The sequence below is a fragment of the Salvelinus alpinus genome, chromosome 1, assembly GCF_045679555.1.
Source record: "Salvelinus alpinus chromosome 1, SLU_Salpinus.1, whole genome shotgun sequence".
NCBI lineage: Eukaryota > Metazoa > Chordata > Actinopteri > Salmoniformes > Salmonidae > Salvelinus > Salvelinus alpinus.
In genome coordinates this window covers 89041062-89053868 of record NC_092086.1, presented here as the reverse complement: position 1 = coordinate 89053868, position 12807 = coordinate 89041062, and the positions used below count along the sequence as shown (strand labels likewise).

Genomic DNA, 12807 nt, shown 5'->3' with positions numbered 1-12807 from the left:
TGTGTGTGTGTGTGTGTGTGTGTGTGTGTGTGTGTGTGTGTGTGTGTGTGTGTGTGTGTGTGTGTGTGTGTGTGTGTGTGTGTGTGTGTGTGTGTGTGTGTGTGTGTGTGTGTGTGTGTGTGTGCGTGTGTGCGCGTGCGCGTGTGTGTGCGCGTGCGTGCGTGAAGAAGAGGACTGTACCTCTCTCGGTTTCTTCCTAGGTTCTGCCTTTCTAGGTAGTTTTACCTAGACACCGTGATTCTATATCTGCATTGCTTGCTCTTTTGGGTCTTAGGCCGGGTTTCTGTATGACCACTTTGTGACAAATGCTGATGTAAACAGGGCTTTATATATACATTTAGTTGATTGATTGTTTGCATGTGTGTGTTGATAATAGTCTCAGAGTGGCAGAAGATATGCTTTGGCTCCATTCCACAGATTAAGTGTGTTCCTGTCTCCTCTACAAATACTTTAGATCCACGTAGAAAACATATGTATGGTGATGATACAGAGGAACTGCCAAGTTGCCCACCTCTGTATCAAGAGATTATCCTCCAATTAATCCTCTTCATCACAGCCTTGGAACATAAACAGCTAGTACACTAGGTACAAAAACACATTTCCACATACACAGTATCTCCTGTGGTAAACTCTGTGAATGGTTTAGTTGGCCGCTACTACCCCTCGGAGTAGGATAAAGTTGCCATTAGAAACTGAGCTAAGGTCTGTTTGGGATCCCCCTTAATGGTTAGGGTCAGTATTTGGGAAGGGTATGATCTGATCCTAGATCTGTGCCTAAGGGTAACTTGTACCCGGAGCCTTCTCCCTCTTCTCTCTGCACGTGCTCAGACAGCCTTGCCCATGATGAGGAGGCTCATGAGGAAGACCATGATGAAGAAGAGCCACATGAAGAGTCGGTCCATAACCTTGGCCACCTTCCTCCACTCACCCGTACGTCTCTGGGTGGAGCGCTGGTCGTGGTAGCAGCTGGCGATGTACTCGATGTTCCTGCATAGCGCTTGGTGCTGACACACACACTGGGCCCTCACCACCACCTCCCTCCTAACCCTAGCCTCTGCGCCTCCTAATGATCCTTTCCTTCTTTCTCCACCTCCTCCCACACAGCCTCTCTCTCCTCCTCCACCTTTGCCTCTTTCTGCCGCCACTGCTCCTCCCATGTACCCACTTTCTCCTCTGAAACCCTTCTCTCTTTCTGCCTCTCCTACTCCTTCTTTCTCACCTCCTGCTGCTCCCTCCTCCTCCTCTCCAGCATCTATACTCACAAACAGGTCGTCTTTCCACCAACTGGGCTCAAAGGTTTGGTATGAGCCTCTTTTCACATCCAGTCTATCCCCCTCCTCTTTCTGTGTTTTTACGCCCACGCCAACCCCTTCCTCTCCACCCATCCCTCCCATGCCTCCCAAGGACTCCCCATTCACATCCCAGTTCGTACTTCTGGTTTGGGGGTTGATATTGTGGTCAGGTGGGAGCTCGGGCGGGGCCTTTTTCTTGGGGGTGCCGGTGAAGCAGTTCTCTCCCACCTCATAGACAAAGCAGATCCGCGCCAGGTAGTGCAGGATGAAGCGGCGGGCCCACTCAGGGACGGGACGCGCCTCCGGACCACAGTGATGGATGTTCATGATGAAGATGGTCAGGGCGGTCGACGCAGTGATCATCGTCATGGTAGCAATGTAGTACTTGCCTGTGGGGAAGTAGTGATCAGCAATACAGTCAATTCCATGTATAACAACTCTCACACATTCAAACATAATCATCATTATTCAATGTAATGGTGTACATTGACTTACATAATATCACTTCCTTCAGGATTCTAGACAGTGTTAAATAGACAGACAAGCATAATTGCTCCACAGAGGGAAGACAGAGTATAGGTTATCGAATTGTGATTGCGGCACATTAAATTATCTGGACAGCCACTATCGACTGGCCTCTGTACCATTACATCGACATTATCCCACAAACACCAACACAATTTATTACTTTGCTGATACCTTCTTTGTTGAAAATGTAAAAAACAAATGTATTGAAATACTATTGCAAAAATTCCTACTTCACTTTTGTTTTACTCTGCCTGCATCCCAATGTTGATTCAAAATGCATAAGCACTTTTTGCTTGTCCCTATACTATTTCACAATAAAATATGGAATAATATACTGAATAAACATACAAAATATGCTTCTTCAGTATTCACAAGGTCTCCCTGCTCTGTATCACATCTCATCTATACAGTAGACAGGCAATTCAATTTAGCAGCAGAGAGAGGCTGTATGAGGATGTTGTGCTGAGTAAGACCCATTAAATATTTACTAAGCATCTCTGCCTGTGAGTTTATGGGAGAAGACCTACAAAAGTCTCTGAGGAGAGCTGGTCAGTCTCAGTTAGTGTCGGAGAAGGAGATAAAATGGCCTCAAAAGCCCAGAGGAGAGTATATATTCTCTGATTGCTGTACTCATGGCACTCTCTCTCTACTCATCTCTCACTGTAACACCCCCACCCCCTTCTCTCACCCCCTTCTCACACCTATGAGTGGTACGTTCTCCGAGGGTGGCATGCTCTCTGCCACTAGCAGCTGAAACACGGTCAGGGCCAGCAGCACGGTGACCCCCAGGGACACTTTCTCCCCAGAGTCAGCTGGCAGGTAGAAGCCCAGCGGGGCCAGGAAGGAGATCATCATACAAGGGATGAGCAGGTTAAAGATGTAGAAGGATGCCCTGCGTTTCAGGTGCAGGGTGTAGGTGATGTCTGGATAGGGGTCCGAGCAGCAGCCGTACAGGATCACGTTCTTCTTGGCTGGCATGCCCAGTACCTATAGTTAGGATAGCATGGAATAGAATAGAAATGAATGGCCTGCGGTGATCTAGCGGTCTAAGAACACTGATACTTTGAACCTCTGCCAGCATGGGTTCAAATCCAATCCAATGCTCTTTCAGCACACTCCTCCTATCTCTCTCTATCCTATCCAATGAACAAATAAAATACATGCATTGTGCATCGTTGAATAGAAACTATGGAAACAACTAGATAAGAGAGTCTTATAAATGCAAAAGTGTTTTCAATCAATAAAGTGCAAATAGGGAATACATATCAGGCTTTGCCCATACAAATATCAGCAAAAGCACTGCTATAGATAAAGGATTAAAAAAATGTCTAAATTAACTAATAAATCTGACCTCCCACTCTACATTGGCCACGAAGTCGGCCAGGTCAGCACTGTCCAGGGCGTTGACCAGGTCCATCTGGTTGCCGTTGTGTGTCCAGGAGCCGAAGGTTAGGCGACACTGCTGGGCATCAAACGGGAAGAAGGACACATCCACTGAGCACGAGCTCTTAGTGATGGCCGGCTGGTCCCACATGATCTGTCCATCGTTACGGATCACCACATTGGTCTCCATGGAGCTGGCGAACTGGTCATCAGCACTGAGAGGAGGAGAGCAAGGCGAGAGGAAGGGAAAGTGTATGAGTGAGAGGGGAGATTGAAGGGAAAAGGAGGAGTATGTAGGGAGGGAGGATAGAGGGGGGAGAAGGAGGACAGTGATGGTGGGAGGAGGAGAGACGGAGGGAGGAAGGAAGAGAGGGAGAAGAGGCAGAGTGTGTGAGGAATTCATTGGTGAACAAAGAAGGCAATTAAAAGCATAGAAAATTTGTTCTTATCTACAATAGATACCGTCAAGTCACTAAAGACTCTTTAGAGGAGTGACTGGGAAAGGACAGAGGGCAGAAATGGAGGGAAGGAAGATGGGCATGGAGTGTCTCACAGAGAGACAAAGGATGTGATGACGGTCAGGCAGGATGATTGAAAGATGATTGCCGGTGCGCAAGGAGAGTGGGGAGAGCAGGGGTGGAGCCCTCCTCTCAGAGCCCACTTCTACACTCAGAAATCTCACTACACTTCTGACCTTCATCACAGGGACTGGACTGAGCTTAGAACTTTAATAGTCATGACCCTAAAAGTTTGAAACTTCTCAGAAACCAAAGCTTAGGAACTGAATCTGCATTCTGTGGCATCCCCCTACTATCAATCGTCCTCCAACAGGGATTTGGTAATTAAGCATATAAAGTGTTAGTTTAGGTATGGGATTATTGTGAGTCTCATGTAACACACAACCCTCAGACCTGTCCAGATATTTCCAGGAAAAAGGATGTAGAAATGCTCCTAGTCTAGCCTGTTGTAAAAGGATTACTGATTCAGTTGTAATAACAACAAAGGGAGATTAAAACATAACAAGACTGTGAAAGAATGAAGAGCTAGATTATTCCGCTAATACAGTGTTTCCCGGTGCAAAAAAAATATATATGAGACAATCCTGTGCATCTAGGTCCGGGTGCTGGATTAGGTAGGAACAACTAGCATCCAAAAACAAGTTTAAAAACCGCATACTAGAAAAGACAGGCGACCAACCTTGTCTTTAGTTCTATTTATTTTTCATTTCAGGTTAAAAAATGAAAAATAAATAGATGTCAAGGTCAGTTGTCCCTATTTTCTAGTGTGCAGTTTTACAGTTGTTTTTGGAGAGTGTTTCCCAACTGTGGGCCAGGGTCCATTGGTGGGACAGGGCTGGTATCTACTGCGTTATTGATTAAGACTTGATTCTGGCTAGAAACACTGTCAATGTTGAATTGGCACATTGCAGCAACGAAAAACTTGAAAGGCTGTATGTAGCCATAAATCATAACAAGTGGCAAGAGATTTTTCTGACCACGTAGCCTAACCAAGACAAACCCTGGCACTAGTCATGGTGCAACAACAAGAAAGTCCTGCTCCAATACACTGTGATGAGCATCAGAAGTAGACTGGTTGCCTGGACACCCCGTGAGTAACGGCTTTTAGGGTGTCCAGCTTGTGTCCATGGCAACACAACAGATATTTGACGATGAGGGTGAAGAAGAGGAGTATGAGGAAGAGGACAACAAACCCGTGCAGGGAGAACCGATGTGTCTCAATACCAGCCAGGCCTACTTGTTATATAGGACAATATCAGGCCTCCATACATAACTACTAGGTATACGGATGGTATCGAGACCATCGTAGTCCTCCTTCTTCCAAGTGAGGTAGGCGTCCGTCCACACCTGCCGGATCCACAGGTACGTGGTCAGGATCTGGTTACGCTCATCCTACAGAAAAACACACACAGGTAAAGAGACAACAAGTACTGAAACACACAGGTCCAATGATTACAGGTAATGAAAACATACAGAAATGGTAGTATCAGAGGAGGCTGAGGTGTGCATGTGATGTGGGGTCATCATGGTGACCTTGTGCATGTGTTTGTGTGTTTACCATGTCGATTATCTGTGAGAGGGTGATCTGCAGTGTGACATTGATGATGTGGTCCGTGTCCTCCACTGGTCTCAGAGCGTTGGTGTAGTTAGCGAACAAATCAGTCAGCAACTTCTGAGCATACCTCCCATGAGCACCAAGACTCACTGCCACACACACAGAGAGAGAGAGAGAGAGAGCGAGAGCGAGAGCGAGAGAGAGAGAGAGAGAGAGAGAGAGAGAGAGAGAGAGAGAGAGAGAGAGAGAGAGAGAGAGAGAGAGAGAGAGAGAGAGAGAGAGAGAGAGAGAGAGAGAGAGAGAGAGAGATTATATTATTCAATATTCAAATCCAAGTCTCAGTTTCTCAAAGGAATGGGAAAAATTGGCTCTGCAGTATCCCAGCTCGATTAACCTAAGAGCGACCTTGGAAACCACTTAATGATGTCGTAATTTGATAAGCTGATCACAAAGCTAGCTCTACGTGTCTGTCTGGTCCCTTATGCATGACTCACTACAGTCATTACATTTGATAATGTTAAAGTAACTTTTGGTTAGGCTTCTTCCTATATGTAGGCACATTTAAGGTATTGCCCTTTTGTGCGGTTGCCCTTTAACTGCAGGGTCACTGGCAGAATCCCTGCTCCAGATGTTTTCCCCTAATCGCTGCATTGATGGAACTGGTGGGATAGTCCTGCAGTCTCTCAAGCCTTTCTTGAAAGAGTTCCTGTAGGGGTTTGGGCCAGCTTCTTGAGGGCCCTTAATGTTTGGAATTTGGTTTGGCAAGAAACACACAAACAATGGCAACACTCATGTTTATAAACCTTATGTTAATTATTTATTATTTAGAAATTAAATTTGACAGACAGACTGAGGGTGAGAGAGAAAGTGACAAGGGAGATGGAGACAGAGAAAGGGGAAATGTTAGAGAGATTAACAGGGAGAAGTAAACAGAGGTGAAAAGGACAAAAAGATTAGGGGTGACTTTAGCGTGAGGGGAGGAAAGAGAGAAAGGGTTGAAGCAATGGAGGGAAGGAGTTAATTACTCAACGCACTGGAGAGAAACGCTGGATATATGAGAGAGAAGGAAAGAGAGGGGGAGAGGAGAAGGAGAGGGGGACAGAGGCAGATAAGCGGAAAGTTAATTACAAACAGTAAATGAGATAGTGTGTCCATCTAGAACTGCTAAATCCCTGTCCATTCACTTCCTACTGCAGACAGCACAGCGCAGCACAGGCACGCCCCGTGTGCCACTACTACTGCAGAAAGTTAAACACACTCAGTGCCTCTACACTTACTACTGCCAAACATTATAGACACTCAATCTCAAACAATGCATGTGTGTGTGTGTGTGTGTGTCTGTACATGTAACAAAGCAGTGTGTGTGTGTGTGTGTGTGTGTGTGTGTGTGTGTGTGTGTGTGTGTGTGTGTGTGTGTGTGTGTGTGTGTGTGTGTGTGTGTGTGTGTGTGTGTGTGTGTGTGTGTGTGTGTGTGTGAGATAGAGTGAGAGAGATGGGAAAAACACCAACTTGAGACTCTGCAAGCAGAATTCTGCAAGAATATCCTCCATGTAGAACGTAAAACACCAAATAATGCATGCAGAGCAGAATTAGGCCGATATCCGCTAATTATACAAATCGATTAAATTCAACAACCACCTAAAAGGAAGTGATTCCCAAACCTTCCATAACAAAGCCATCACCTACAGAGAGATTAACCTGGAGAAGAGTCATCTAAGCAAGCTGGTCCTGGGGCTCTGTTCACAAGCACAAACAGAGTCCCAGGACAGTAACACAATTAGGCTCAACCAAATCATGAGAAAACAAAGATATAATTACTTGACACATTGGAAAGACTTAACAAAAATACAGAGCAAACTAGAATGCTATTTGGCCCTTACAGAGATTACACAGTGGCAGAATACCTGACCACTGTGACTGACCCAAAATTAAGGAAAGCTTTGACTATGTACAGACTCGGTGACCAAAGCCTTGCTATTGAGAGGCCGCCATAGGCAGACCTGGATCTCAAGAGAAGACAGGTTAAACTGAACTGCACTTCCTAATCTCCTCCCACATTAGAGACACATATTTCCCTCAGATTACACAGACCCACAAAGAATTAGAAAACAAATCCAATTTTGATAAACTCCCATATCTATTGGGTGAAATACCACAGTGTGCCATCACAGCAGTAATATTTGTGACCTGTTGCCACAAGAAAAGGGCAAACAGTGAAGAAAAATCTTTGTAAATACATCCTATATTTATGTTTATTTCCCCTTTTGTCCTTCAACTATTTGCACATTGTTACTACACTGTACACCCTTTGGAACTTTTGTGAGTGTAATGTTTACTGTTCATTTCACTTTTGTTTATTATCTATTTAATTTGCTCTGGCAATGTAAACATATGTTTCCCATGCCAATAAAGCCCATTGAATTGAATTGAATTGAGAGAGAGAGAGAGAGAGAGAGAGAGAGAGAGAGAGAGAGAGAGAGAGAGAGAGAGAGAGAGAAAGAAAAAAAATTGAGAGAGAGAAAGAATTTTTTTTTAAGAAAATTTAGTTAGAATAACAGACTTGGTGTGGTCTTGATTACCCATCTGCAGTACTGTACATGTGTGAATGACTCTCATAGAGCTTCAGTAATATCCTGTACATACACCATGTATTGCATGTCAACCAACAAGAGGACTTGGTTACAGCACCAACCACATCTGTGAACCAGGCATTCATCCCATAACCTCAACCCCTATCCCCGAGCCCATAACTAGACAACAACTCTGTGTCCTAGTTGTAGCCCATTATGACTAGGTTCCACAGTTTTCCCTGGTCACGTCACACAGTAAATAAGCAGCAGTGTTAAGGATTGAAGGTTGGCTCTGGGTAGAGCTACGTTGCATGTAAGCTGACCAGATGCGTCTGTTTGCCTTAAGTTAAAGAGATAGTTCACCACTAAATCAATCTTTGTCAGATGTTGTCATACTTCAAAAGTGATCTAAAGTCCACTCATTATTCCATACCATCTTCTGTGTAAATCACACATTCAGGAAAATCTCTATACCTCAAATCCAAATGAATGGGAACGATGAGACCAATCTAATTGCAGCGTTATTGGGGTTGAACTACAACCTTTTGTCTGTACAACTGCGTGTGTCCTGTATTGTTGCCGTTGCCTCCTATGCACACTGAAGAAGGTCTTATACCCTAAATGTTTGGCGACAATACAAATAAGTGCTGTCCTATTTTTGTTCTGTGTAATAATGTGTACGGCACACAGAGTGGTCCATTTACATGTTTATCTGCTTCTGAGTTCAGTCAGCACCCCATCAGCAGCTCACTGGCTGTCATAGCCCCATTCTCTCTCAGTCCAGCTCAGCATCCATCCATCCATCTCTGTGCCAGTATAAAGTGCTGCAGCCACACTGCAGAGGGCTGCTGTCCCACTACTACATTCACTGGGCCACAGCGCGCTCTCTCTCTCTCTCTCTCAGCTCCTAGTGGAACAGCAGGTTTACTAATCTGTTCTTTAGTTCCTCGTTCTCCTCATTGTTTCTTCTTTCACTCTGTGCCAATTGTTTCTATCCCTCTCATGTGTTCTCTCTCTCTGCCACTGTACTCACCTTTCCGTCTCATTCTCTCCTTCGCTCTTTCTCTCAGTTACGCACTCTCCACCTCTATCTCTCTCCCTCCATCCTTCTCTCTCTCTATCTCTAGAAAAGCAGGTTCAGTTGTTTGGTGGGTTCATGAGGTGTGAGTTTAGTCAGCGTTTTTCTCCAGCATTAATCTAAGTGCCCTGGTGCTAACGGACCATCACATGCCAACTGGCAGACACTTGTCTAACTACCTACTGTATTGCCCAAAGTGCACACAACACAAGGACATGAGAGGGAACATACACATGGAGAAACCCAAATGTATGTACCAACTAGCACACACATGCACAAACACATGTAGGCCTACTGTAGAGCATAACAAAACATACATAAGAGTAGAAATTACACTGTATTGGCTCGTTTCCCAGATATAGATAAAGACTAGTCCTGGAATAAGAAGAACTATCTGAGTGTGTATTGTTAGACTGACAGGGCCAGGTTTGATTATCTGTCCCATCATGCCATGAGGCAGTGAAGCGTCAAAGCATGTACTCCTACCCTGCCAGAGGCATTGTGGGATTATTTGCTATAATCCCGCTCATGCCCTTCACTGTACCCTCTCTCCTCTAGCATCTGGACACACACACACACACACTGACACGCACACCCACCAGCCACTCCTTGAAGGCAGAGAGCACTCTGGCATCAACTCTAACGGTAGTTTCAGAAGCACGGACCTCATCTACACTAACTCTGGGTCATCACCATCTGGTCATAGAATTTAAACGCTTTCTAACCACAAATAAAAAATTTAATCACTAACCCTAATTTTAAACCTAACCTTAATCCTAGGTCACATACACGCTTATCATTTAAAGTGATACTGCCAATTTTTACATTTTATTTTGTTTAACCTTTTACTGAATTTGACCCCGACCCTAATATCTCTATTCTATCCTCTGTGTGAAGAGATTGAAAATGTACAACATAATCAGAACAAGATGCCAACAATTTAGGATCCATACTGTGGGTGTGTGTGCGCGAGCCCAGGGATGTCCTGATGATTCATTATTAATGAACAAGGGTGAAGGAAGTCCCTGTAGCCTCTCTCTGGGTGTACGCTGTAGGGAATAGTAAACACTCATTATTTACACACAAGAAGGTCAGAGGAAAGGTCTCTCACGTAAACACAACACTATTTTTCTCTCTCTCTCCTCTCCCCCTCTACATCTACCTCGTCCTCTTCGACTCTCTCCCTCTCCTCTCCCTTTACCACTCCTTGTCCCCTCCCTCTCTCCTCTCCTTTCCCTTTACCACTCCTTGTCCCCTCCCTTCACCACTCCTTGTCCCCTCCCTCTTTCCCTCTCCTCTCCCTTTACCACTCCTTGTCCCCTCCCTCTCTCCTCTCCTTTCCCTTTACCACTCCTTGTCCCCTTCCTCTCTCCCTCTCCTCTCCCTTTACCACTCCTTGTCCCCTCCCTCTCTCCTCTCCTTTCCCTTTACCACTCCTTGTCCCCTCCCTTCACCACTCCTTGTCCCCTCCCTCTTTCCCTTTCCTCTCCCTTTACCACTCCTTGTCCCCTCCCTCTTTCCCTCTCCTCTCCCTTTACCACTCCTTGTCCCCTTCCTCTCTCCCTCTCCTCTCCCTTTACCACTCCTTGTCCCCTTCCTCTCTCCCTCTCCTCTCCCTTTACCACTCCTTGTCCCCTTCCTCTCTCCCTCTCCTCTCCCTTTACCACTCCTTGTCCCCTTCCTCTCTCCCTTCTCCTCTCCCTTTACCACTCCTTGTCCCCTTCCTCTCTCCCTTCTCCTCTCCCTTTACCACTCCTTGTCCCCTCCCTCTCTCCTCTTCTTTCGTTTTACCTCCCTTTGTCCACTCCCTCTTCTTTCCTGGAAAGCAACATTAGTGATATTGATTCTTACAAATTGAGGCTACCAATTATTTTTAAACAGGAAGAGCAACTATCAAAGTCCTTGAGACTATTGGTTTTAATTTCTTATGGGCAATGTATTGATACGGAAGTCTTTGACCATAGAGTCCAGACCCTGTCATCTTCTCAGTTCTCCTCTTCCTCTCTTTTTTCCCCTTCATTCATATCCTCTCTTCTGTCTCCTGTCAGTATGTGCATGACCAGGCATGAGTCTGGGTCAGAGGTCACAGGGATGATAGCATTAACCTGTTGATAGTGGCAGATATCACGTGTCCAGACAACAGTGTAATTCTCTCATCTGATCTAATCTCTTTATGTGTGTGTCTTCTCTTTCAGCCCAGTGGTCATGTCAGAACACACTCTCACTGCAGGTTTAAGCACCAGATGGTTAGGATTAACAAGGGATGATATGGAAAAGAGAGAGAGTGATAGATAAATTAATGATGAGAGGAACAGCTTGCCACGAGTACAGCAATCAGGTATTAATTAATAAACACACCATAATCTCCACAGCTTTGTGACGAGTGAAACCAGCAATAACACCAATAGGGTCAGGCACTATGACATGGTAGCCCATCAAGTAATATCAGGTTAATTCCTTATTTCCATTCCAGTGGGATAAAACACCTAAATTCTCATCCTGAAATCACCAACCCAGACTGTGTAGTCCATGCATGCCATTATATCCTGTCCACCTTTGCCTCTAAATAAATCTGTGAGGGATAGCTTATACATTAATTCATCATCCAATGTGAACATAGCTAGTCTGCCACATTTTCAATGTGAGGTCAGTTAGGTCACTATACTGTAGGTGGCATTTCATAACACTGGGAAAACATGAAATAGCCTACTTACTGTAAGTTAGTCTACCGACTGACTAGTGAGGAAATTTGCCCTCAAAGTCTATTCAGTATTTGAAACTGAATTAAGCCATGGATAAGCAATCAGAACCTTCTCTGTAATGCAATTCATGTTGTCAGTTAGTTAAGCAACAAAGAGCACGTACCTGGAAGAAAACTTACACCGAGGAAGAACAGCAACATAGGAAATAAGCTCCATAGATGCATGGTTTTGAACTGGCACAATGTGCCGCTATTTGTTTGATCCAGCAGGCAGAAGAGGAGCAAAATAGTCACCTACATCTGCGATATCGTCCCAAAGCGATTGAAAGATTATTTGCCGTATCTATCGATTTTAGCGCACTACTGAAACGCGCCGCGAAGAGACAGCTGCGCACACAGACCTGATTATGGATGGGCTGCTGCTGTGTCCAGTTGCATCGGGTTTTTTTTCTCCCGAGCTGTGGTGAGCGACAAACATGTTGCAACAGAACACATGCTTGTATATAATGTGCACACTTAGAAGTACATGCGATACTATAAATAGGTTTGAAACCTCTTGAGGTGCAGACTGTTGCACCCTTTATAATCACTGTGATTATTATTTGACCCTGCTGGTTATCTATGAACGTTTCAACATCTTGGAGAACGATCTAGCCTTAATGGCCATGTAAGCTGACGCAGTCAGAAGAGGACTGGCCACCCCTCAGAGCCTGGTTCCTCCTTTCTATGGAGTTTTTCCTGGCCACCGTGCTTCTACATCTGCATTGCTTGCTCTTAGGGGCTTTAGACTGGGTTTCTGTATAAGCACTTTGTGACATCAGCTGATGTAAAAAGTGCTAAATAAATACATTTAATTGATTCATCATATCTGACCGGCACTGACTCCGTGACTCCTGTAACATCAAGGAAAGTGGCCATTGCCCATTCATTTGAAGCAACTCTGACGAGCAAAGTGATGGTGCGTAGCCTACCTTGAGGCGTTGGCAAATGGTAACACAAGTTTTATTTTTAAATACATCAGTGAGGAAGGGCAGGTGATGTGAATAATTGAACCGAAGGTGAGCCACTTGTCAGATTTCAATGTAATGGTAGCCAAAAGTTGCTTGTACTGTGTACACGCAGCAAGTAGCCTAATTAACACATCTGATTCAGTCTATTAACACGCATGGTTCACTCAGCAAC

The 12807-nt window shown here is 44.9% G+C and overlaps 1 protein-coding gene across 1 annotated transcript; it reads right to left on the bottom strand.

Annotated features, from left to right (window-relative positions):
• Nucleotides 1–12467, bottom strand: LOC139533194 (neuronal acetylcholine receptor subunit alpha-10-like). Its single transcript, XM_071331334.1, has 6 exons — nt 11790–12467; nt 5280–5425; nt 4959–5113; nt 3172–3418; nt 2522–2807; nt 1–1681 (listed from the first exon to the last, which is right to left on the bottom strand). The coding sequence occupies exons 1-6, from the start codon at nt 11848–11850 to the stop codon at nt 825–827; spliced, it is 1752 nt and encodes a 583-aa protein (XP_071187435.1). The 5' UTR covers nt 11851–12467; the 3' UTR covers nt 1–824.
• Between the last annotated feature and the right edge of the window lie 340 nt (nt 12468–12807).